The sequence below is a fragment of the Nipponia nippon genome, unplaced genomic scaffold (genome assembly GCF_047370975.1).
Source record: "Nipponia nippon isolate SJK-2023a ecotype South Korea unplaced genomic scaffold, ASM4737097v1 scaffold_4, whole genome shotgun sequence".
Classification (NCBI taxonomy): Eukaryota; Metazoa; Chordata; class Aves; order Pelecaniformes; family Threskiornithidae; genus Nipponia; species Nipponia nippon.
In genome coordinates, this window is record NW_028262358.1 from 46,646,522 (window position 1) to 46,674,201 (window position 27,680).

At 36.8% G+C, this 27,680-nt stretch overlaps 1 protein-coding gene across 10 annotated transcripts in view; it reads right to left on the reverse strand.

The window, feature by feature from the left end:
- FAM120B (family with sequence similarity 120 member B) overlaps positions 1–27,680 on the reverse strand; it is a 56,239-nt gene that overhangs the window by 23,722 nt on the left and 4,837 nt on the right. For 9 of the 10 annotated variants that reach the window (XM_087776851.1, XM_087776853.1, XM_087776855.1 and 6 more), the window contains 4 exons: positions 24,501–24,681; positions 17,669–17,764; positions 11,318–11,490; positions 7,133–7,225 (listed from right to left, as the gene is read on the reverse strand). In XM_087776851.1, coding sequence (XP_087632977.1) covers positions 7,133–7,225; positions 11,318–11,490; positions 17,669–17,764; positions 24,501–24,681 — 543 coding nt within the window. The remainder of the gene's footprint in view (positions 1–7,132; positions 7,226–11,317; positions 11,491–17,668; positions 17,765–24,500; positions 24,682–27,680) is intronic. The other variant, XM_087776861.1, reaches the window with a different exon arrangement.

The following is a 27,680-nucleotide window of genomic DNA, read 5'->3' on the forward strand; positions in this document are numbered from 1 at the left end:
CATAGAAGAAGCAACAGATAGGAACTGGACACTGTCTTGACTTTTAACCCCTGGACAATGATAATGTCAATCAAGACTACACTTGAAAAGAAAGGGAACAAATCAGTTCTTGGTTAGCCTGGCTGTTTCCGATTTCTGCAAGATGAACGTTTCTACTACAGTACTTTGAAAAATTCCAGTACATCCCACAAAGCACTGTAACCATATGCCTAAAGGCTTGTTTTATCTTCTTGCTCCATCCACCTATAAATGGCTCACTAGGTCATTTCAGAAAACATTTTTGCTTCTCCAAAGTTACACATAGCCATCTGCTTCTCCAGGGAAAGCCTAGACAGATGTGCAGCTTGCAGTCCTGCTCAGGCGTGACAGGGGCACGCAGGCAGGTGCGGGCAGGCCTGAGCAGACGACAGGCAGGTGCACGCCTGACAGCACGCTCCCTTCCCTCCTCGGCTCCAGCCCCGCCCGTCACCTGCCCTGTGGGGACACAGGTCAGCCCGTAAAGGCAATGGAGAGCAGCCCCACCTACGCCATGCAAACACCACCTCCAGCCCTCGAGTACTGCTTGTTCTTTCTAAACATACGATATGCAAGAAAGTGAAAACTATTTATCTCATGAGTAAACGTACACTTTGACCAACACAAGCTTGGCAGGAAAATGTCAACTGATACGAGAAATTATTTTCTTCCCTCTCTGCAATAAGTTATCTCTGACTTTTTCAAAGCTGTCAGTTTGCTTAATATTTTGGGAGAGGTTTATTACTCTCACTACCAATAACTCCATTTCACCTTCTGCAGTACTATTGAGCATGGATTAAAAATTAACAGTAATTTTGTCTTTTACCTTAAACATCATGAAAAATTCTTTATGCTATATAAAGCTTAAAAGCAATTTATAACTGAAACATTGCTCCTATTTCCTTGCTGTTGAAACCTTGCTAATGAGCTACGTGGGAGTTAACGGGAAAACTTGCAGAAAAGCAGACTCATACAATTATGGAGAAAAATGAAAGACTTTCTTCCATGAAAAAGAACATGAATCCTCTAGTTTAAGGCTCTTGCTCAAAATCTTGCTCAAGATTTTCTCCGTAAGCAGACTGTGTTCAACTAAATGAATGCATTTTTCTCAGAAGGTAGAAGAGCTGATCTAGTCATGCTGGGGTTTGTATTGGTGCCAGTGACACACAAGAGAATTCACACAGTTATCTGAATTCTCATACTTCAGCTTATGTCAAATGTACAAAATGTTCAGGGAAACAGACTCTAATAATACTAATAAATATACCCAATTTGGTAACGAAGAAAATGGGGGGCGGGGGGGGAGCGGGGCAGAACAGCAATCTTGTCTGGAAGTTGAATATGTTAACCTAAGAAAGTTTTTTTTTATACGTTTATGAACCAACAGCAGCAAAGAAAGGTAGAGCCAGTTGTCCATGCAAGAGGATCAAGAAAACCTGCATTTCTTCAGAGCTTCAAAAGATGCTTATGAAAATAGCAACAGATTTAGAGATGGGACTTTCAAAAAATACTGTCAACAGTGACTAACTTCAGCTCCTGAGATTAACTGCATTTGCGCTAATGCTTGATCCATGCAAATGTAATACGTCACTCTCAGTAACAGAATGGGGGAGCCATACCCACCACTTCAAAGTCATTAGAGAAAACAAACAGGTTCTGTGGTACTGACCTAGGCATGCAGGCCCAGGAGGCCAAAACACAGTTATAAAGAGAAAAGCAGGGTATGGAAGCCTGAATACATTCAGCCTTAATATACAGTTTTAATATAAGCAGGTTCATTTGATGCAACTTTCTCTTGATTAATCATGTAATTTTTTTTTTAGTGTTTTAAACCAAAACCAATTTAGCTGCTGGAAGACTTGAACTGTTTCTATTTGGATTAGTCCATTTAAGACTATCTTGAGGAAATGAGAAGAAAGTTGTATTTCTGAGGCTGAACAGAACCTTGCTGACTTTTGTTCCAGATTAGCCCAGAACACTGAGAAAACCTGAAGACCGCAGATGAGAGAATGGGCTGGGAAGCAATGCCAAGATCAGTAAACCACCTCAATCTCCCCCATTCCCCATCCCCTGCCAATTACAATCTCACCTATCATTTTAAAAACACTTTTGACAGATGCAAATTTTGTGGGAATATAAAGCCCCGATTCAGTAAAGCATTTAGGAATGCACTCAAATTCCACTTCAGTTAATACCAACATACATCGCAGAAGCAAGTCCTAAGTATGTAAGAGAGGTTTATCTTTGAGATCTTTACAATATTCGTACTTGTATTTTATGTTTTCCTCAATCCAATTAGACTTCAAGCAAGTATTTATTAGGAAACAGTCACACAGGCACAATAAACATACACTCCCTGGGGGAGAAATGATTTTTTTTTTTTTAAACAATTGTATTTTGAAAAATACAGATAGCTCATAAAGCCTGTTCAGCGTCTGTCTGAAAAGTATCACATCTAATGGTGTTGACAAACATAGCTTGGCTTGCCAAACAGGTCAGAAGATTGAAATTCTGGAATGTTCAGAATCTGGGTATTATTTATGCTTTGCTGTCCACATGGCAAGGGAGAAAGAATACTGAGTTTAAAAATACAGAATAGATTCAGCAACATCCTTCTGAAATTTGCAGGATCCTAACCAAGATACCGACACAGTGCTCTAAAACATACTGCTTTTTTGCATGCATGTGGCTAAGTATCCCTCAGGAAAATATTCAGAAAAAAATATCTTACGTAATATTGGTATAATACTATTACCAAGCTAACTCAGCTTCCATGACAGTGTACAACGGAAAATATTCGAAGGTTCCACGCAACTACAATTCTTGCTAAAGCTACTTCTGCCTGTCAGACTAAATAAATAGTTCGCTGAGTATTTTTTTATTATTATTCCAAAAGGTAATTAAGTAATACTTAATATGTATTTTGTGGAAGTTCATTTGCAATCAAATTGCAAAGACTCTCTAGAGCTTATCATTTAAGATCTAAAATGACCACACTTATTTTGTATCAGTAATACTGAAATCAGTAATAACTGAAAGCACTTGGAAAATTGAAGGAATACACTTCAGTGCTTGACTTTCTTATACCTCAAACACAGCCAAACTGTTCCTTTTACGGGTGGCACAAAAGATGTAATTAGTCCAAAGCAGATATTCTGGCATAACTGGATATTTTATGGTAAAGCTATAAAGAGCTTGCAAATGCCCTAAATTCCAGCAGTGATGTGTATGTCCACCCATACATCTGCTACTAACTTCGAGTTCATATTTTCTGACATACGTTTCACTTTTTAAAAGCATTTAACAGGACCCAAATTTCATCTACTAATTTGCAGGTATATTTCCTTTTTAACCAAATTTTCCCATCTCACCTTTGGCCAGAACTTTCAGAAAAGATGCGATTCACAACTTCACACCTTCGACACAAATTTTTCATATATTCACATATTTAGAGAAATCTTAGAAAAAATGTATTTGCGTTCATGAGTCATTATGGCCTCTCCTGTTTGGGCAGTATTTTACATGCACTACAGGTGAAAGACGATCTATAATTGCACTTGTAAACAACCAGGGCCAGTGCAATATAAGAAACAAGACTGCAAGCATAACTGCTGGTGCCTCTTTTTCTCCGTGATGGCCTCAGAGTTAGACTGATGGCTCTCTGGGCTTTTTGCCAAAACCACACACCAGATTAAAATAGAAGGAAGGGAAATAGGCAACCTGGGGTCCAAAATTTAATTCTGACCTTATGTATAAGCTCTACGGGAGGTTTGGGCAAAGCAGAATGTTAATCTACCATATAAGGGGGGCACAAGGAAACTAGAAAAAAATTATGAGAAAAAGAATGTATAAAATCTCTTGTCTATCGCGTGCACATTTTGGTATTTTGAAACCATCGATCTTGAAAAATAATCAACTCTTCATGTATAAACATTATGTTATTCTTCAGAAAGTAACTATTTAATGTGCATTTTAGTTATATGTCTACAGCCTGCTTGCTTTCAGCATGAGATAAACTATATTTTTATGGCTTTAACCTACTTTATTCAAACCATGGACATTTCTGTTTCATAAATTTGTGGGTTTATGGATCTCATTAAGTATGAAATACGGATAGCATATCAGAAAGCAGATTTGAAAGTGAAGGCTGAAAAGTTCTCTTCATCCTATCAGAAGAGCAGGGTCTATTTACATTTTCTCTCATACTTCACAGTGGAAGTTACGTTTTCTTCTGCTAAAACATATTTGCTAATGGACTCCTTTGCGGAAACAGAGCAATATTTTTTTTTATCAAATCACTATTCTTCACAGAACTGTTTACAAGGAGTAAACATTTTTTCTACATTTAAAATTATAATATAGTGTTAAGTCCAAAATTGCAAATGAGCAAACATTTTCCTTGAAAATGCTTCCTTGAAAGCTCTGTTATTGTTTCTAGGGATCATGTTTAACTTCTCAGTGGAGAAGAAAAAGTATGGTAAACAGATTAAACTCTATTCCTCTGTTTTCCTACTATAAAACCCATATATTAATTAGCTGCGTACTAGTGTAATTCATTACACTTGGATCCTTCAATTTTAAACACAAATACCTAGAAAATTAAGCTGTTAAATACCTACTGATAGCATACTTACTATTAAAATAACAGCATAGCTCAATTTTGTAAAACTACTAAATAAACACAGTAATGAGTAAAAACAGTTTAAGCTATTCTGAGGTGGAATCTTGAAAATGAGATGCTTGACTTACAATGCTCAGAAAGCTTGCTTTATTGATCATTATTTTTAGGATATTTATATAAGATATTCTATCAGTTCACTCTCCTGTCCTTCCAAGAGAAAATTCATAGGATATTCTTAAATTCATCTATGCATCACATTTCAGAAGCACAGAAGCAAGACACAGACCGTTTTTTACTCTTCCCGTGAAGTAAGACTAACCTCATACGAATCTTCAAATTGGTTTTGGTGCTACCACAAAATTACAGGTGGCTTATATATGAAGAAAAAAAGGATTTTTATGGCAATTAATGCAACATAACATCCTCTCTTGATATAGCTTGACAAGTCAGAGATACATAACAAGCTAAGAAACAGCGACTATTTTCCACTGGGAGATCGAGGTCATGAAAACACAGGAAGGGAGGTTAATTTGAAGGCAACAGGGGAAAGTTTTGAAACTGTTATTCACCTATTCACAACCTCAGAAGGGAAACAGGCCAAAATCTTTCCTCACTATTCTCTTCAGAGGGATTTATTCTGGCTCAAACTACTACCAAAGGCACTACCGCAAATTTCAATAGAGTAAGACAAGGAAATGCTCTACAAAATAGCCTGATACAAAAATTTCAACTGCATTATATGAATCTTTTCTTGTTTTTTAGCACAGCAGAAGGCATTATGTGTCAGTGCATGAAGCGCTTACATAAGCAGCAGAATGATCTAACTTTGGAAAGTACCTGCCAATAGCACATACAAGTCAGTTCCAACAACATACTGTCTGCTTCATAGAGTAGATACACGATACAGCGTAAGACCAGCTTCACGTTTCATGTATTTTTATGTCAACAGTGGAAGAGCAGACAATATGTGATCTGCCATAAGCTTTGTGGGAAACTTACAAAATTTTATGAACAGCTTTGAATTAGTAGAATGATTGCTGCTTAGTAGTATGCATTGATTAATATTACGCGTTTGGATGCAACACGCAGATTTATAATTTCATAGAACCACAACACAAATATACCACACAAAGACATCTAATTCAAACAGAATAAACTTCCAAGCATTTTAGAAACTTACATAATAGTACCTGTAAGTGCACCTACAAACAAATTGTTTCGACACTCCCTGCTTATGCTTGGCTTCCTTTATGCTTTTACTGTATGACTGCCACAACAGGTTTGATAAAATAATGATACTGTCAATGTTAAGTGCAACACTATGTGGAATAATGTCTTCAACGGAAATAAATCCTACGTTTTTGCTGTTTTCCATATTGCCTTCATCTCATTGCTTCCTTTTTGTTACACAGATCTAACAGTTGATCAGCTGCAGAACAAATTTGTGTTGAATTTGGAAAAAATTGATAGGAGGCTGGACTTTATCTGTTATAATGAATCAAATAATGAAATTGGAATCACACCAGTTTTGTTATTTTGGTCCCCATGCACTAGAAACCAATGGACAGTAACATGAGTGGTTGATTTACCTTTGCTATCAGCAAAAAGTACTTTTAAAATTCTAACATGGACTGTTCAAAGTAACAGAGAATTTATTGGAAATAAGTAAGATTTTCAGACTAAAGATACATTAAGGTTCCAACCATTTCTAACCCTTTCCCCTTACTTTTAAGTAAACCCACACTTCAGATAGCCATTGACATGTGCAGTCTGTGCTGCACACTGCTAATACTTTGCATACAACCTCATACTGTGAGATTGAAAATACTCTTTATATAATTAGATATGCAAGAAGAACTATTTAGATAGTTCTACTGTAATAACTATCTAGGAACCTGTTTTTCCACATGTGGATTCAAGAAGACAGGAAGGAGAAAACCAGATTTGCACAGAGTATATAAAAATTTTAAAAAGGACTCCTGAATAATTACAGAATAGAGGATCCAAAAGGTCTTCACTACAGTAGGCCACATTAGGTAACAAGACATTTTTTCTGGCTAGGTTTATATTACGTTTATGTTCTCCCACAAGTAGTAATACCAAACTTTATTTAATGTAGTGATTTTCATACAACTTCTATCTCAAAACACTATCCTCCTCAGGAAAAAAGAATGAAGCCATGTTGCAAGACAGGATTCACCATTACAAATTTTCCATCAGCTGGAAGTCTGGAAGCCAAGTCAGGAAGAAAACCTGAGACTAATGCACTCACCCCTAGGACTGCAACCACTAGAAAATGTCCTTTCTATTCTATTTTTTTTATGCGATTAACAAATGTAAGTATTCACATGAACTGTAGCACATTAAAAGCCTACATATTTACCATGACCTTCGGTTCCTATGTCTGAAAAAAATGGATGCAGAAGACTTTTTCGCAAAAATATCTATCCCAAAATTACCGTGAATATTTTGTTACTCAATTATCCCAGTCCATACCTGCAAACCTGCCAGTTGAGCAGCTGACTTCCCTTTGAGGCAGAGAATGAGTGCCAAAAATGCATTTAAGTCCTCCAGAGAGAGGCTACTGACCTAAAACAGATGAAAAAATAACACATTATCTGAAGGCTCTGAAGAGGAACTTCCTGAAAATTGGCTCCTCTTGCTCAAGCACATCAAACTTAAATCAATGACCTCATGAAGTTACGAGCATCATGAATGCATTGTCTACTTCAAGGGAACAAAATACTTAACTTTCACAACTTGAATGGAGAGCATACCCCAATACCCAGGTATAGTATATATACGTGGATTTCCACACACCAAACAAAATGCCCACCCTTCATGTATTCCCTTCTCCTCTTCCCTTGGAGTTTCTTAATAACAGGAAATTTCTTCATCTCCATAACACTAAGCATAGTAAAAACATGAGATTTTTTTTTTTTAAATTGCTTTATAATCAAGCCCCAGAATAAAAAACACCTCAATGAGCCACAGATGTGATGACCGTTAGGATTTCTTTCAAATGCTTACACGGTTATCTGTTGGAAACTTTAAAAATAATCTAAAATATTTCAATTACCTACTTTAAGCTAAATTTCAGGATTTAACAAAACACATTTGGATTCTTTTAGTTTTTTAGGCTACATATTGAAGTGGGAAGAACTCAAAGCTATACGAAAACTAAACCTAAAATGTTCAAGTGGGCAAACATAAAGGAAAATTCTGAAGTCATGTAGACGTTCACTCTAATACTTCTATCAGAAAAGGGATAATGGAGGCATTTACTGTTGTGAAAAAGTATTCTGAGATTCTATAGGGGCACATGGTCACCTCAGGAGAAAGACAGTGCCTCTAGACCAGCTGGGCTGATTCCCTAACAGTACCAGTCCAGTTCTGATCACTTGCTTCCTCTTATAAGAACACCATAGATTATACGTGTGCACCAAGACCAAATATCTGTTACAAATGTTGAGGCTATAAAGAGGGCTCTAAGTAAGATCCATAAAGCATTACAATGCTTTATCAATTGGAACTCGAGGGAAAGTTTCTCTTGCAAAATGTGGAAATGTGCATTGTGGGTTTACAGTACAGTTAAAAGGCTGCCTAAAACTCTGCATTGCCTTTCTTGTAACAGCTTGATTTTCAGGGAATGTTGTGTATATCCCATTTCAATCTGTTTCTATTAAGCCTATTAAAAATCAAAAAGTGACAGAAAAAAGGAAGGAGAGAAAAATTAACAAAAAAGTATTGATGTAAACCAATAGAAAAAGAAAAAAAAAAACACTAAAAAGCCATCTATAATTACTTCATTCATTCATTTGCTTAGGAGGAGTAATCCATTCTTTCCTCCTCAAGATAAAAATTATTCAACCACTACGGAGAATTTTTTTTTTTTTTTTTTTTTTTTTTAATTCAGGCCTTTCTTCTTATCCCACTGTAAAATACTTTGCCTTCTATGACTTTGTTAAAACTTGCATAAAGCACAAGAATGTGAGGGGCATCAGAAAAGTTTTAAGCTTTCAAAATGCTCCTTGGTATTCATTAACTGCACCCGGCTGCTAAGATCTGATAATGGCCCTACTCTACCCTGTATTTCAAGTCAGGTGTCACCTTTGTGTAGATGGCAACAAGAGATGTTTACTAAACCTGCACATTTTATACACTGCAGTAACAGAAAAAGTAACTTTCATCTACAAAACAATTCTTAGTACTTGTATAATTTTGTCCTAAGAAAAGTAAGTCAAAGATTGCTTGCAAGTACAACAGCAAGGAAATGCCCCCAACAGAGCAGATCAGCCAAAATGCTTATGAGTGTCAAAACATTTCTTTAGAGAAATATTTTATTCAGTAACCAAACCTGGTGAGTTATCACACTTCCATTGTCAGATTTCTTCCAAAACTGTAAGAGCTTGAAAGAGAAATTTCCCCTTTCGTTGGAGGCTCCACAGTTTGATATTTGAACTCATTCCCTCCTTTCCCTAACTTTAAAGACAGACCTATTATTTTGTATTTTTTTTCACTATTTTTGTTCTTAATTTGGAAGTACCCTCACTGAAAAGATTACTCTTCAAATCAACATTTTCTTTATAAAGTTAAGATTTCCTTAGTGGAAATTTTTTCTCACTTTAAAAAAAAAAAGTGAAGTTTTTATTAAATACTTGCAGATAAATCTTGAGGAAACCAGACGGGTTGGTCAGTATGCTGGTTCCTGCAAAAAACTAAGTTTTAGGTTAGATTAAATGATAAGTAATGAAATTTTTAAGAAGTTTATTTCTCCCTCATATGAGCTGAAGGAAATGATGTTAGCCTGCTTCAAGGCAACCTAAAACTGCTCAACTTAAATCACCTTTAGGGTAACAATCCACTTTCCCTCTCTAATACAAATGTAAGACTAAAGTGTAAAGTAAAGACAAGAATGAGGCCACAGTTAGACAAGCATTGTTTTCTCAGCTATAAAACAAATGGAACCAGTATGGCCAGCTCAAAGCATGGCTGCTGACACTCTTGCTCTCATGTTTTCCTCTCAAACACCCCAAGAAAACAAATGGACAATATCAGAGAACTAACCAAAGTTTAAAACAACTCAGCAACGAAAAACATTTTAACCCAAATCAATTCCCTAGTCTGGTTCACAGGGTAGATTGTGTCCGTGCAACTCAGAGGGCAGAAGAGAATCAGGCAAACGGGACAGGTGTTGAGAAACTGGCGCTGCCATGAAAAACCTTCCATCAAACTAAGCCCATTGCGTGATCTCTGTTATTGTTCTTGTTGAAAACGTGAGCTGCAAAACTGTTTTCATCTCTGTTTTTAACATTAGCCACTGGATAATAAGTTCTGAAAACCATATCCCTACCAAGTTGTTTGTTTTTTTCATTTTATTAATATGCTGTGATCAAGGCTCGGTAAATCCACATTTCTGTAGGTGTTCTGTCCTGTTACTCCTCCTCTTAATCCCACTAAAGAAACCCTTCTCAAATAATTTAGTAATCATGCTATGAAAGGGTGTACAGGATAGCAGAATAAATAAATGAAACAGTGAAAATAGATAAATAAATGAAACTGTGATTTCATATCCAAATATGAAAAACACTTAAAATATGTTTAAAGCTAAATACATGATACGTATCTTGCTGAATTGAAACTGCAAGGCATGAAATGATGTTTAATGAGTTTCATCTTCAAAAAACTTTCCATTTATATTCTGCTATACAAAAAATAACGAAAAAAAGCGCTATACGGATCATTTGTATAATTTCCATATGCAATTCCTCCATGCATCATCTAAGTTTGAGCAAACATGTATGAAGGAACAAGAAAGGAAAAGTCAGGGAGAACTTGTTCTCGTGTATCGCACACCAGTATAAATCTGTTATTGAGGAAAGTCTGACAAAGCAAAACAAAAGACAAAATGCAGTTCAGTATAAGTAAAAGTGCAACAGAGCTTATCCGATTAGATAAGGGCATTGTAATTTTCTCATCCTCAGAGGAAAATCTTCTTGTGAGATCAGCATTTGAAAGGTGGCAAGTACAGACAATATATTAAATATCTAAAAGAAATTTAAATAATGAAGCAATATTGTATTTAATCTTGTGTTCCTTTTTATTACAATTAAGGTAGTCTGCAGGCTGCAAAATGTTTGGAATTATAACAGAACTGCTACCTAATGATCACCTATTACTCAGAATTTAATGAGAAGAGCCATATCCTCAGTTCTGGCTTGAAACTGAGTAGATTGACAAGATGGTGTGAAAAAATAGTGAGAGCTGACTAAATATTTATATTGTCTGTTTGCACAGCCTGCATAGTCACCTGAAGGAACGTCTTCTTTTGATGACACAAAGGAAACACAAAAAGAGAAGCTTGAATTTGCAAACAGGTCCCAAAAAGTGGGGGAAATCCCTCAGTTCATACTCTTTCTGTTAAAACGCCCAACAGGCTTTGTCATGGGCACGTGAGAGTTATGATTAACTACTAAAAAAACCCAAGTGTTTCTTCAACAGGATGATGCATGTTAAATGGAGTAATTAAAAATACTGTAATGCAGTACTATTATATTTGATCAACTATGCCTACAGTAAAGATTAAGAGAAAAATCCAGCACAGGCTAGCAAGAAACAGTTTATTAGTCAATCACATCTATCAGAGTTGACAGCTGAAGAAAAAGCAACTGTCCCAGTTACCTGCATCATAAGATAGGCCAACAAGCAGCAGAATGCTGCAACAGGTGCTTCTAGAGCTTGGAGCTCTTCCATCCCGTCCTGAAGGTGAAAACATGCCAGAAATGTACTATACCGTTGCTTTTCAACGTCAGGTCCTTTGGCAAACCACAGTGTTTTCAAATTAGGTGTTCCACCTACAAAAGAAATCCATTATTTTATCTTGGCAGCAACAAGATAAAACATGCCTACCTCATTACAATCTGAAAGGAAACAACTGATCTGCTCTTGGCACTTGCCAGGACCACGGAGCTGAAAATAAAATGTATTTGACAAAACTTGGCATTTGAAAAAAAAAAAAAAAAATAAAAAAATTAAGGCCTGTAATTTAAACAAATTGTACTGAATACAGGCATGTTTAAGCAGAGTGGACTGAATTCAATTGTTACAACAATACAGACAACTCTGAGACATCAAGCTTTTACCCTTTGCAAGAACAAAGTTTGTCTACAAGTGTGTCCTTTCCCTTGGGGATCCACAGCATTACATGAGGTTAGCTTCATCATAAAATAGTGATTCAGCAGAAAACAACCGTATCTGTTTCTTCTCTCTTTTTCCTAGAGCTAGCGTATCAGGGGTCCTTGAAAGATCCTCGCATTGCCTCCCTCATAATCACCTGTTTTAATGAACAAACTGGTCACCTATGCCATTTGCTGGCAAACATGCATTCTCCACAAACACTGCACTGGTACGACTCCTCTGCAGTAGGTTCCAGTTTGGGAACAAAAATCAAGGCTAGCTGGTATTTTGCACTCCCTAAGCTACTGTATGAAATGCTGTTGCAAACACGCACAAAAGAATTGTCATCAGTTATGTATAATGTATCTTTCCACACTTTCTATAGTATCATTCACCCGGGTCTCTAAATCCTTAATGTTTACCCCATGTTGCCATCTTCCAACTTGTGATACGTGTGAACTAATGTAAAATTTGCTCCCCATTTAAATTACATTTAACCCATTATCAAAATAAACACTAAGGCATGTGAAATAACAGAACAACTAACTGGTTATGCCTAAGAATCCCAATTAAAGACAGAATCCTCCCATAAAGTACTGGTGCTTCTGTAGTTAAATAAAACAAGGTGTGAATTTTAAGTGTGGACTAATTAAGCTACATTTGGTAACAACTTTTCTTTTTGTGTGTGACATGCAGCAGCTGTAGTCCAGTTAGGAACACTCGGTGACAATAAATGGTTAAAATGACAATGTGCTGAAATCTACACAGACGATGTTTATTTAACCAAGAAAGCCCATTAACCAAATGGTACTAATTCCTTGGAGAGGGGGAAACTAGAAAAGAAGTTAGTATTTTCTTTCTTCATCTTCCTGATGGATGTTTCTTTTACTATTTTTAAGACTAACTCTCCTGTCAAAAGTTTTAACCATGTAAAGAACTACCATCATACAATCTGTAAGTTTCTAACCTTATTTTGTAGGGAAATATATATATTAAGAAAAAAATACCAGTTGCTTGACTGGAGTTGGAAACGCAGGTTAGTGATAACACAAATACTGGCAGCGAGCGGGCCAGTACAGACAGCACAATAAAACTCAGATTACTGGTTTTGATACTGGTAATTGCTGCCTTAAGAAAAAAAAAAAGAACAGCAGAGACTGACTTCCAGGAAGAAAAGCAAAGATAACATGCATAAAACCAAAACAAAGCCAACTTTTCCTACCAAGGCTATGCAACTTTAATGTGCGAGACAATTTTTACATGGGTAAACTCAAATACTTTTGATGGTTTCTGCTTTCCAGAAGGTTCCCAACCAGCTGCATATGAAGAGATACGCCAAGAATCAGTTAAAGGAAAGTACTCTTTCCATCTGTACGTTTTTTTTAAAGTAATTGCATCCAGGGGTATACCTAATAATAGAAATCCTTCTTTCTTCAGAGTAAAACCATGAACTACATCAATAATCAAGATTACATATCTATATTGAGAGAGCTCAACAAAAAATTCAAGACATCTCTTCCATAAACAGTATCTTATACTTTCAGAAACAACATCTACTTGTGCCTGGGAAAAAGAGGTACTGATGAATTATGAGCTATTTACTCTGGGAAAGAAAACTTGACGCTATCTCCTTTTGGAACATACCAACTAAAAGCATTATTTTTCTGAAAGGATCTCTTCTACAAGTAATTAAATTCCATGTAATATCCAAGAGCAATCCATTAAACCTTAAATGAAAGATAAGTAAAACAAAGGAACAAATACACTGAAGTTTAATGACTCTCCATTATGTGTACAGTCAACAACAGACCTAAGATTCATATACAGTAGACCCCCAAAACTGTTCTCTGCTCTAGTTACATCCTCTCTACATACTTTACAGCAAATAGAAAACATTCCTGAAAGAGAGAAATTTACTTGGATAGGGAGGAGAATATTTTACTTTCTGAACACATCTAAATATTTACTAAATTAACCTCAAAAAAACCCTCAAACTGAGTAACAAAAGGGAAACAGAATAAAACATACTTTTATATATATATATATAATTGATACATTTTTACTGTAAAGATTAGTCATGAAAAAATTATCTACCCTACTGGGGTCGTAGGATCCACAAGTTCCTATGAATTACAGGGAGATCCTCAAACACTGCATATGATTATGGTTGTTCTCAACATGCACAAAATAGTGTGAAAAACGTATTCAGTACTATGTAAACTGTAGGCCTTGGGAACTCCAAGAAGAGGAGCATCACAAAGACCTTCATGGAGGTCAAGAGGTACTACTTGCCTAAACACAAAAATGGACAACCACCAAGTGAAAAAGCATTGATTTAATTATTTTTTTTCCCTTTTCACTCACACACTTAAAGACATAGTCATACAGAAAGCATCATGATAAACAAGAGCACTTCAAGGGAATACATAAATATTTATTTCATTTTTTTGAACTTCAATAACTGACTTATGAATATGCAATGCATGCAAAAGTTGTGGAATGCATTAATACTGTGATATCCTTGAACTCACAGCTTGTACAAAGGTGATCCTCACGTTCATATCAACTTAAAACATGCCATCATTGTGTACATAGATATAAATGTATAATATTAACTACTTATGTATATTTGAAGTAATGACTATTGAAATTTCATTTTATAACACCAGTAATAGAACTTTAACACTTCATCGTTTTACATGCTCATGTAAATACTGAGCAATAAAAATAAGTTTATAAAAACATACTTGCTAGGAACACTCAACATTAACTTGTCAAAAACTGTGGCCAATTTTAAAGATGCCATAGAGCCAAATGCCAATTAAATCTGACCATTAAAGCATTCCGGAGACAGTGTTTTGAACATAAGCATATTCATGACATATTCCTGTAAGATGCAAAGATTAGAATACTGAAAGTACATCCAAACTCCTGTGGTATGAAGCTACAATATCCTACACATTTTCAGAAATAAAATGAAAAGCACAATCCATGCATTTCCAGTAAAGACTTTAAAATTTCCTCTGTTCCATATAAACTGCACACATATCAAATAGATCAGCTATGTTCACAAGACATGGATGTTAAACAGTATTTTCTTGGATCACAGATCTTCTAACAAAATTCATTTCTCAGAGACATTTTTTATCAATTTAAGTGCTGCTCTGTGTGGGAAACATCATGATCACATTCATTCAACTGGAAGGAAACATTCCAGAAGGGAGAAAGACAGACATAGAATGTGAGCAAGCGCAGATGCTAATTCAGAAGACTGTCTCTCAAGAAAAATACATATACATACACACTATATTTTAAATATATTTTAAGCTATCATCTTACGGCCTTTAGGATTCAATATTTCATTAAAAAAAAAGCTAACATTCAATCTATCACCTGCAAGCTTTTCAGATGCAAGACAGTTCTGCTGTTTTACACACATACAAAAAATCAGTGGGAATTCGACTTTTTTTTTTTTTTTTTTTAAGATCAATGCAAAATTTTGAATATTTATGGTTATGCCCATTACAGTTCAAACTTCATATAAAATATTATTTCTTCAGACTTTTAAATCTAAATCAAATTCAATGGAGTCAGGATTTCCCATATATTCTCAGTACAGTTCTAAAGTAGTTGTGATGATGAGGTTACAATTTTTTCCAAAAAAGATAATCCAAAGAACCTTCCCAAATTAATGACACCTGTGATTTTTCAAATAGTTTCTGGTAAGGTTTCTTCTCTTTTTTGAGTAAACCAATCTTGATTGACAGCTTTGAACTCTAACTTCCTATAACAACTTCTTTAAATTTAGCTCTAAATATGATCCCTGTCTGAAAAATGTGATGCACTGTTGAGAACCTTATTTGGTGAATTAGAAAGTCATGCTGTGGAAAATAAAAGATGCATGAGCGAATGTAAGGCATACAAATATGGACTGCAAAAATTCTGGAAAAATATTTGTTCACTGAAGGAATGACAACAGAGCACTAAAAATAAACACTAGAAGTCCTCCTCCCCTTTTTTAATAGTCTGCTTGAACAGCCTTTCATTACTGAGTTGGTAAAGATTATGACTGATGCTGTTTTTATAAACTCCTCTTATATGGTTGCTATAAACAAACACAGTGATTTTAAATCCTGTTTATTGTCAACTTGAAGGTGGGTTCTATGTGTAGCATGTTTGCAGAGCAGTAGAACCAGAGTATATGAGATTAAGTGGACTCCTCTCCAGAAAGGAAGGAAGGTACTATACCATTTGGGAAGGAAAATTTCACAACAATAAATACAGTATAATTGCCATGCAAACTGAAATGTAACTACATTGGTATGGTTTATACTTCATTGAATTTTGTTTGTTTGTTTTACAAATGCATGCTCCCAGACCACCCTATGCTGAAATAAAACAGTTGTACTAGACAGACCTATCAATTCTTACCCTGCGTATTCATATCCATTTGGAAAATTTCACAGCAATTTCATGCTATCATCAAGTCAATTACATAATCACTCTCCTAATATTTTATCAGGGGTACTGGACAGTGAAACTACTGTATATCAAATGAAACCTTGTTTGTACTTTGTCTATGTAACTCATTTCTTTCCAAAGAGTTCCTTTCAAAAGGATTTTGAAAAGGCTGATATCTAAAGAGCAAGTGTTTTTCCTTCATCCTTGAATTTGAAGACTCTCATTAAATATAAGAGTTTCAAATATGAAGATAAACATACAATTTTAGGATACCTTAAAAGAAAATTTACTGTAACCCTAGCAAATTAAAAATAAGTAGGTTCTAAAGCAATCCCTAACCAAAACAAGAAACAAAGTGCATGCATTTCAACTTCTGAATCTGGATTTAGACCAGATCAGAACAAAGACTGCTGCAGAAAACTCTGCGCACTGAGGGAAGAAGTGCTGGTAATTACTCTCAGAAAGTCGAGTAGATAATAATTTTTCTTAACAAGATATCAATAGTATTGTATACCAATGGAACTCATTCATTTCATATGAAAGACTAAAAAAACCTCTGAGCTCCTGATCTACATGATAGCAGATGACTAGACAGAGAGAGCGAGCTGTGAGAGTCAAGATAGAGGGGTTATGACTACAACAGCATGGACAAACAAACAATTAGAACAATTTTCCCTCTGAAATAACAAAATTGGTACAGTACTGTTTACTTCCTATCCTAAACTTGTATTGCATGATACAATTTAGTGATAAAGAGATGACTGAGATATACAGTGCCCAATCTTTTCACTGAAGTATATGATACTTCCTCGTAACGTAAACACATTCTTCATAACACTAATTTCACTAAAAGTGTTCATGCATGTGTCCTTTACCAAAGGAAAGAAGATAAGAACACACAAAACACTTGATGCGTAAGACAGCAGAAATAGCTTCACAGAAACACATAGCCTAACTATTTCTTTAGTGAAAGCTGGATTCTCTTTTTGGGTTGTCACAGGTGATCTAAAAATGGCCCTTTTTTATATTCTCCGCCAGAGAACACTTTCTCTCAAACAGCTTAATAGAAGAATTTTAATATGGCCCTACACACCACTCACCCTGGCCTCAGAGCAGTATTTAGAACCTCTAAGAAATTGTTTCCATTTTAGAACTGATGTCTGAATTAGCACTGGGTTTAAGAAGACATAGTAATAACATGTAGCTCAAAGCTGAATCCTATTATAATTATACAGAGTAATTAAAAGCAATTACAGGCATGCAGCGTTTCTACTTTAGCTCCTTGTTCTCCACAGTCATTTTGGATTCCATATCAAACATGTGATGATGGATTGTCTAACCTGATTTTAGTGATGTCATTATTTCAGTTCAGATTTAAACACATTTTTATTCTACCTGGAACAGAAGGCTGTACAGGTTGTATCAGCTCCGGCTGCTGGAGAGGATTTCCAAAATACACAAACCACTCTTTTACCGAAGGATAGGCTCCACCTAAAAAAGACAGAATTGGATCAGTAAGTCAAATGCAAGTATTGACACTAGTGTAAAAGTTGGAAGCAGTGGTGATCAGGATTCTAAAGTAGTAGAAGGCACTTCATAACAACTTGTTTGCTCAGCTCTTTTAAAAACAAACCAAGAAAAATTAGTTTTAATATCTTTATGACAAATCATCAGAACAAATTACGAGAGTTTGAATTATGTACTATAAACATGAGTTTGGAGTTGGGAACTGCAGCCAAAAATATAAGTACAAGAGCCTGTGGAAAGCATTCTAAAATGACTTTCAGCCGATTTTAGGCCTTCCCATTCCAAGTCAATTCAGGAAGCTGTGGAGGCATCTGACATAGCTTAGGGACCTACATGAGCTACCTCTCTCAGGGCTGTCACACTGCCATGTATGCAGGCAGTCCTTAATATGATTCTCCTCCCAACTTGCCTTGACATTTCCTGAGTCAGGGTTTGAGACACAATCTTTATAAGGAGGCCTTGATGGCTATTTGAAAGCTGACAGCAATGGAGTCATCCCACTGTCAGATGCAGAGCTTTTACAGCCCATTGTTCCAGACCTTTTATCCAGTATAAAGGGATTGCTTATGCATAATAGCTCAAGTGGCTTCCTACCCCCTAACCCCAACTCTGCCCCACCCCCCAGTAAAGAGTCGGGTGCCTCTTAAATTAAAAATTTCACTACTTGAGTTGTGCATCTAACTACTTGATGCTTAAAGAAAAAACCAAACAAAAGAACCCAAATGAAAATATCCTCAGAAAAGACTCAAGCATTTAAGAATTTTTGGAATGCAACCTATCCAATTTCCAATAGTCAGCTCATAATCAATCTAATGCAAGTCTTCATAAAAAAAGCCCTAGAATCATTATCATTGTTATAAATGGTGCTTCTGCATTCTGCCCAGATTTTGCTTATGGTAGCCATGTCACAGTGCCCTAAATTTCCACTCTCTAGTCTGGTAAACGGTATGAAGTAAACAGATTTAGCTAGTCCTGGGCACTTGGAATAGTGTTTCCAAATGTTCTCCAGGCAAATCTCAAAGGTTGTTTTTTTTTTTTTCCTCCTTTCCTTGCCCCTTTCCAGATTCACAGAATTGCATCTCTAATTCCTTCCAGCTCTCACCCAGTGCTGAAAAAAATCCTGCCTTTTAACATCAATTCAAATCACCGTGCACTTTACTGCACAAGTATTTCTGATGCCTCATTATGAACGCTAATCAAAAACTTTACCTACCTTAAAACAAACCAAACAAATCTCTCCAACACTCCCCTTTCCTCCACCACTCAAAAAAGTTTGGTCACATTAATTTCCTGATCTCGTTCATAGCTCAATGCTGCAAATGACTGTTGGCATGAAGGAGCAAGTAGTGTGCTATGGTGCAAGGGCAGAAATTCCTCAAATGGAGTTCTAGTGTCAGGGATAAGAGAGAAGGAAAAGAACACGACAAAATCTGTTTTACAGCCCTGCTTCTTCTTCCTTCCTTACCCATGGACCTGCAGCACAAACTCCCAGTAAAGGTGAGGGACTGAAGAACCAACAGCTGGACTATGAGGGACAGCATTACACCTGGCTTGCCATGCTTCACTGTTCAAAAGCTGATGACACTAACAATAAAATGAAAAATGCCTACGCTGGTAAAAAAAAAAAAAAGCCTTCAACTGCACATTCTAGTAGCTGAATAGTCTCACATGTTGATTATAAATCATTGCCGATGATAATGCTATTTCATGAACAAACCCCTCCAATTTAATATCCCAAAGTCACTTTCAGAAACATTCTGATGTTTTAGCATTCTATTTGAAGATTTATTATGTAAATTACTCTGCTTTATTCAATCTATTCAGCTCACTCAGCCTCCCAGATTTTAGCCTGGCTTCTTAAGGAAGCAAGCAAGCCTAATACAATTAGGACATCTGTCTTATAATTAATTCATGGATGCACTGCTCTGTTTCAACTAAATCTGATAGAGGAGAAGAGATTTAAAATGTATTAAATTCCTAAACATTTTGTGAAACTGGTGACTCAGCTGACAGAGGGATCGTATTGTTGCCCAAAAAGCGGATTCTTTGCCCAGTGTGCAATAGGCCAATAATCACACACTCAGGAGAGACATTGATTATTTATTTCAGGTTTGCACAAGCCTGGGTGCTCAGTGGTTTCCCACAAATCAAGCACACGAGATTTCTACCAACAGCCCTTTTTATACAGTGCAAACATATGTAATCCACTACATAGCCTTTTTGCTACCTGATTGGTATATGTTAATATACATTCCTAATTTGGTAACAAGATAGGTACATCTTTACAGAGCATGCTCAGAGAGCAGGGGTCCCCTTAATCAGAGGAGGGTCCCACAGTAGGGGGTATGATTTTTAGTATTATAATGAGGATAGTTCATAGAAAGGACAAGTATGTTGTCCACTGTTTCCATAGTGTCCTTGGTTGGTTTAAATCAAAGAATCCAAAATCAATTATTACTGACATTTCAAAAGACATCCTCTTTATATTTCAACTTTTAATATATGAACATCTATCAGGCTACACTCCTACAATCTACCTGTCTATCTGTTAAGTACATCCTGTTTCCTAATGATGAATTTCTAGTCAACCCTCAGCACTATTAGGGCACCAACTGAAAGAAAGGCAGGAAAGTCAAGCTACCTGTTGTATCCAAATGCGCCGGATGGCAAATCAATACGTACCAAGCTATGGAAGAGCTACAGCTGAATAAAAAGGTAGATGGGATTTGGGGAGAGCAGGAGGCAATATACTTGAGAACACCCTATACTGCAGGAGGGAGTTGTCAAGGACATGGGGAGAAGTTAAGAGGATGCTAGGAAGGAGCATGGAAATATAAAAGCTTTGCTGAGGGGAAGCTGGCGGGGGAGAGTCACTCTTTATGAGTTCCCCAACTCACAGAACAACTTATCAAAATGCCTGTTGAATCCAAATGCCAGTGAAATACTATTTTTACATCACCCATTGAGCTCAAGCACAGTAAAAAGAGAAGTCAATAGGAAACCTCTAGTTTTGTTCTTTTAATGTATGTGAATGTTGGTACAGGATGTAGCACCACATCAGCTGAGTGCTTTTCACTATTATAGTCCATTAGTAACAAAAGTATACTACTGTTCACATAAGGAGCCGAATAAATATAGCTGAAAGCAAGATCCTGCAAACTGACAGCACATTAATATACCAAGAACAAAATGGAGACACAATTACTAAATGCCAACCCTCCCCGCATGGAAATATCTCTGGAAAAAACCAGTAATTTTCCAAACTTTTTTCCCCACAATGCACATGCAGAATATCACCGGTGAAATTCAAAAAACAGAAGTTCCTTTGTTTAAATAGATTCTGAACAACCTGCAGAACCACTGCCTTGGCAGCTTAAGGAAAATTTCAACTACGTGCAAAACACCAAAACACAAGACAGTGGGAAACGCCGTTGTGTGTGCTCCTCTACACCTGCAACACCGCCAGCCCTCCTGAGTGGTCACTGGTGACAACTGGCAAAAATTCTGCTAATGGACTGTTTTTGACAGTGTCAAAGCGAGGGTCAGCCTGGCCTGCTAATGTTAGAACTGGGAGTGACGCCAGGACTTCCAGGAGCTGGCCACGGGCTCAGGCTACGTTACATAACCTCCTAATTGGCACCAGTCACGCAGGTGCAGGTATTTCCATGGACTGCACTTGTGCCAAAACCTGCCGGCTTTGTTCTGAACTCTTTGCACACAAAAGAGCGAGCTTGGCCGGCCTATCAAGGTGCATTATTTACTGTTATTTTCCCCTCCGTCTTGAATTTTTCCAATACTACTGTTTTTCTAGGAAAGATGCTAAAAGATGACAATTTGTATATCGCTATATGCAATATTCCACTTAATGATCAGAAATAGCTCAATTAATTATAAAGATACCTTTAAAATACAGAGGCAACAAATGCCACGCTATCAGGATCACCACCAACCCCCTATTTACTTTGGTAGGGTGAAAAATAAGGCTGTGATTCTAGTAACATTTCTGTGAGTAAAGGTACGCACGTGCTTACCACGTACCAAACTATGCCAAAGGCATAGCTACATGAGCAATTCTTTCAGCAGCTCTGCTGAGTTTTTCAGGCAGCCACTGATTTGCTCATTCCCACTCCCCGCCATTGCCTCAGGCTGTTTCACCACAGCTGTTTGTGGCTACACAAAGATCCAGATGGGGAAACAGAACCAGGTCAGTTACCTGACTGAAAGAAAGGAAGAGGGGAGAGAGAGGGGCTATTTTCAGTTTCTCAAACTAGGGCACCATGCAGCTGCACAAACCGCTGCACCAGCACAACTGAACGGTTGCACAGGGACTGAAATGAGTGGCTGTGCAAGAGAATTCCTTAAACTGGCACTGACAGCAAAAGAAACGCTTATCACGCTACGGCTTCAGGCAAAGTGGCATGGTCTAGGCAGGTGATTTCAAAGGATATGACAACATCCAGCTCCTATGGCTGTTCTTGGGTCTCTTAGGCACCCTTGGAAATCTCAACCTAGACATTCAAAACTAACAGTTTCTTGTTTCAGGGTAGAGGAAACAGTTTACATTATTTTTAACCTGTTCTTACTAAAACTGTAACCGCTGCTTTCGCTAAATGTTGGCTGCTTTGCTATCCCTATTTAACAGTAAATAAGCAGATTTGCAAACTGCAAAGAGGTCAGTTTCCAACACAGGAATCTTGTAATTGAGGGATCTTAAGGAATAAAAAAGAGGGTCACTAACACATATATCTCCACTGCAAACTGGAACGTTGTGTAGAGTTAGCCAAGTTAGCTTCAAATGAGCTACATCAGCAACTGTATCACAAAGGCAGCAGACTGCACATGGACTAATTTAATTGGTTGACTCCTTCCAATAAACTCCTTTTTAATGCTAAGCCAAAGTAATTCTGTGTTATACTACAACCTACATACAGTGTAAGTTACTTCTTCCCATCCTACCCCTCACCGAATTACAAAAAACAGTCAATTTGACCTCATCTGAGGGAAATGGGCAAAGGATTCTACTTACCTTGTAAAGAACAAAACTTCCTTGTGCATCAGCAAATTAATAAAAAATAATGCTGACATTTACTTATGAATTCCCATACAGACTCTGATTAATGAGGTACACTCTTGACTTAGAAGCAACTATACACTGGAATAAAGAACCAACCCGTGAACTACTAGGAAGTGACGTGGTTAAAGCAGTTAAAGGTAGATACCTGCACTGAACATGCAGATTTAATAGGCGTGCCCATGCAGACACACTCTACCTAACTTTCTGGAAGGGTTAAGGATTGAGGGTGCACTATGATTTACTTTAGAAAATTATCACTGGAATTTGAAGCATGAACTGAGAACAAATAATACATGTTATCTGTGGTTTTATTCTAAAAGCACTTTCTTAAAAGAAGACCTCTTTCACATTTGAATTTCCTTTTCAATAAGATTCTAAATTAATGTTTCTGTATTTCAATTCTAATCTTCTTCATCTGAGTACTACAAACACTGTAACACAAATGCAAATCTGCCTACTACCCTGCCATCCCGCAGCAACAACTGTTAATTAGAAGTTTTCTGTCTGGGTGTTTCTGAAAACATCGGTGAATGTCCTGGTGCTTAGAGGAATAAACAAAACCCAACCGAGTTATAATTCTCTACAAAATCCAGAGGCGGGAGGCTGAAAAATGACAGATACGCATGATTACTGCTGAGATTTTTGTTACTCTCTCCAAATGACTGTGTAAACTCTGATTCAGTTTTTCCTGGTGTTTTTTTTTTTTTTTTTTTTTTTCTATTGTGGCACAACTTCAACCTCTAGTTGCTGAAGGAAGTCAGGTACTTAATTACCTTTCTGTGCCTTTCTAAGCACATAGTTTGAATATTAGGTTTGATAGTGGTGCACTTTCATCAATAAAATGTAAACTGATTACTAAGGGGAAATCAACATATTAAAAAGAATAAAAGTTCAGTACATTTTTAATTTTCAACTCACTGCCTAAAAGACACTGTAAAGATAACATTTAACTAGTGGAAGTCTTAAGAACACAAAATTTGTCCAAGGATGCGAATAAAGAATTCTCTGTCTTAAAGCAGAAGAATGGAAGCACAGATATATGTACCTGCTACAAATCTGCTTATACCACTGGATAAAGAAATCATATTTTCTTGGACTTTGACGAAAGAAGTCATAATCACTGGCATGTCTACCTGCATTTGTATTACTACAATAACTATATTTGACTATCCACCGTTCTTCAAATTGCAGACTTAAAATCAACAGAAGGTAAAACTGTAACAGTGCATTACTGTTTTGCAGAAGTGTATTACAACTCACTAATTCATCAGGAGCTACACTTATCAAAGCAACAAATTTCATATGTTCTCAGACTTTTAAAATCTTCTAAATGTCATTGTTTTGCGCAATCTTTTGATCATTAACAACTTTCACAACTTCCCATTTAACAAAGAAAAAACTCTCAATTTTTAAAAATCTCTTTGAAAGCACTGAAATTGAACAGCATGTAGAAAAACTGCAATTTCATTGTCACATTTTCTCCATTCCTTAAGAAGTACACTTCAGCTACCCACAGTTTTTATCCTAAATGCCATGCTGATGTAGCCACTGAACAATGAATTCAAGATTTCATATTTCAAAATTGAAAGCATACTTGAATAATAGTATCAGTAGTTTAATCCTTACCTTTTCCAGATTCCAACAAGACAGAATAAATATGCTGACGAGCAGGACGGTAGATAAGTGCCTGTCCAGGAATCTCTGTATCACATTCATCTTCCAAAGAGTTGCTGCAATCAATCGCTCCATTACTCAGGATATTGAAGATTGTATAATTTTCAGATTGGATATGCTGTTCTTTAGCTAACTGTTTGTTCAAAGAAGGAAGAAGGCATTATCTCCAAAATTAAGAAGGATCAAAAAGTAACAAAATGTATTCACTGTTCGAGGAAATAGTACTTTCTCTATCAGTGGAAATGGAGGGAACGGTCAGGGAGGGAACAAGTGCTTTTTCAAATAACACCAGTTTAGTATCTTTTCAGACATCTATCTTTTTGTGGACAGGAATACCCAGGAAACCCATAATTGCGTTTCTTAGCCCCTCCTTGAATTCTTAAAACTTGGGGGTTTTAATGACAGTTTTTTTAGAGAGGAATTATTCTTAAAATGAATTCTGAATTCAGACATAGAAAAACGAGCTGCTCTCCTGTAGTCACCTCAAAACGTATCTTCCCTCTTTAAATAGCAAGTGAAGGCATGACAAAAGCCAAACTTTTAATTTCATTGCAAGATGAACTACATAAGACAGCTGCATTTCTCTCCCGAGCTGACATTGTGTAGTTTACATTGTGGTGAAATTAGAATACTTAACTTCACCACACTCTAACTTTGCAATAGCTCTTCCCTAAGAACAGAAATACATTCTACTCTAGTGAGGAAAACCAGGTCTGCAGGCTGTTGCTCAAAACAGAGTCACAGCATCACCCAGGCTGCATATTAACCATGCACTGGATGCAGATACATCTGGCTACAAGCAGCCTCAGTACCAACAGGAACCACTGGTCTGAAGCAGCTTAGATGCAGACGCAAGAAGGCTGCTCTCAGGCAGCGCAGAATTTCAACCAGTAACACTTGTAACCTGGACTGGCCACGTGCAGAGCCAGACAGACTTTCTACTTCACAGCCTCAGACCAAAACTACGGGGGTGTTCAAAAAGCTGAGCAGAGCCAACTATTTCCACGGGGTGCCACTAATAAATTCACCCGGACCCATGCCGAACGGTGAGCAGGCACTGAAGTTTCTCTGCTCTGCATTCCCTGCATGTGTCACGCTATCTGCGTTATTTGCGTTGTGCCATCCACGCAGTTATCTCAGCCTCTTTCCCTGGGAATTACAACACCACTGTCCAGAGCCAAATTCACCATTTCTGCAGAATTCCAGTATCTGCAAACCTGGGAACTCAGCACTCAAAGCTGCAGTCAATCACTGGGTCATTACTGATCAAAACTAATTCTACTGATATGTCATACTTTCAGAACAAATTCTCACATGAGCATAAAATCAATGATAGGCTTCTGCATACAATGCCAATCAACAGAGCATTTTCTTATAACAATAAATTAGTGGTTGCCCTAGAAGAAATACTTCAGTATTCCTAATGTATGTAAACAATGTGATCCCCCAAATCTACTTTTGTATAAAAAAAAAAACCCCAGAGTTAAGTATTTCTAAGCATGATTTAAATGAAGCATTGAACTGTTTCATACAAACCACTGTCACAGATATGAGAAAATTTGAAAATACCAGTTTCTTGCAATTTGCCAATAATCTACACACAGGGACGTACTGAAAAAAACACACGCTGATTTCAAAAGTATTGCTGTATTCAATGCTGTATCTTGAAGAATATTTCTGATTTACACCTACAGTCAGCTAGAAAGTTATGCTCTTTTCTGAGAGAAGCAGCAACATGAGGCTATGTCCTCCAGGTTGGAACTGAGCTGTGTATGTCATTTACGTGCAGTTCAGATTATGTGCAAGGTAAGCAGAACTACATATGAGTTTCAAAATACAGAGCAAAGCACACACATTACATATATAAATATTTAAACACCTGTAACAAAAACAAAAGACAAGTTAACACGTCTACAACTTTGACTGTAATTTCCTGGGCCCAGGGACTGGTTTAACATAGGATTTATGCAGCAACAGTGAGGCATTCTTCAATGGAGTTTCTAAACATTATTATTTTATTACAGCAGTAGCTCAGCATGATGCTAGAGAACTGCAACCCTTCAAATGAAAGATCTAGCCAAGAAATAATGACCACTTGTCACAAAGACGGCATGGTACATTCTCTTAAGGAGCAAGGATATTACCACTATTGTCCTGGCCATAATCCAACCTAGATAATTACATTCTGGCTAATTTTCCCTTGCACTTCAAGCATAAACAATATTTTTCAACACTTTATTAGGATGTAGCGTTGTTGGTTTTTTTATGTAATGTCTTCTGTTTAACTACTACAGTCAAAAGTTACATGCATTGTATCTATGTGTGGTTAATTAAAAAACCCAAATATATCTGCAGTTTAGCTGAAATGAGCATTGCATAGGTTACAATGTAGTTTTAAAATGTTTTACAGTCTTTTTAGAAAAGGAAAATGTAAATTATAGGCTTACTTTAGAGTAATATGAGGAAACAGAAGAACTGTTTTAAAGAAAATGCTCAAGATAAGTAAGAGACAGACAAAAAAAAAAAAAAGAGACTATTTGAAGTCTATAGGTACCTAACAGAATAGGAAGTAACAGATGGCTAATACAGGGTCTAAAATACACTACCTCGTATAGATTTCTTTTTAACTAAATCTCAGTATGTTATCTTAATTGCCATGAATTTACAGAATTTTACTCTAGACTTACTACTGTTGCATAAACTCTGACGCAAGATAGCTCAGTTTTCTATTAGCCAGGTAGGCTACCCTAGCTAATATATCCAGTCTCTCAGAGTGACCCAACTTGACTGTACCATTTCTCACCCCAGCACCAACACACCTCTGCCCATGTGGGAAGCTGTAAGTGAAACTTGCTAGTGCAGCCCTGCCTTTTAAGGATTAACAAGCCACTCAAAGTGCTTTTGGTTCCTTCAGGGACAATGAATCTGAAGGGTAATTAACCTAATCCAAAAATCACGAAATACAGCTTTATAGGAAGTTTCCTCATCTCCTCCACAAGAGCAATTTCATCTTCTGCATTCTTAGCACAGCTCCCTTTGGTTCCTTGACTGCATGTGCCAGGCACAGCCAAGCAGACCACTAATCAGCTGTAGCTGACCCATGGGTTCTCAAAGCAAAAAGCACGGCATTAC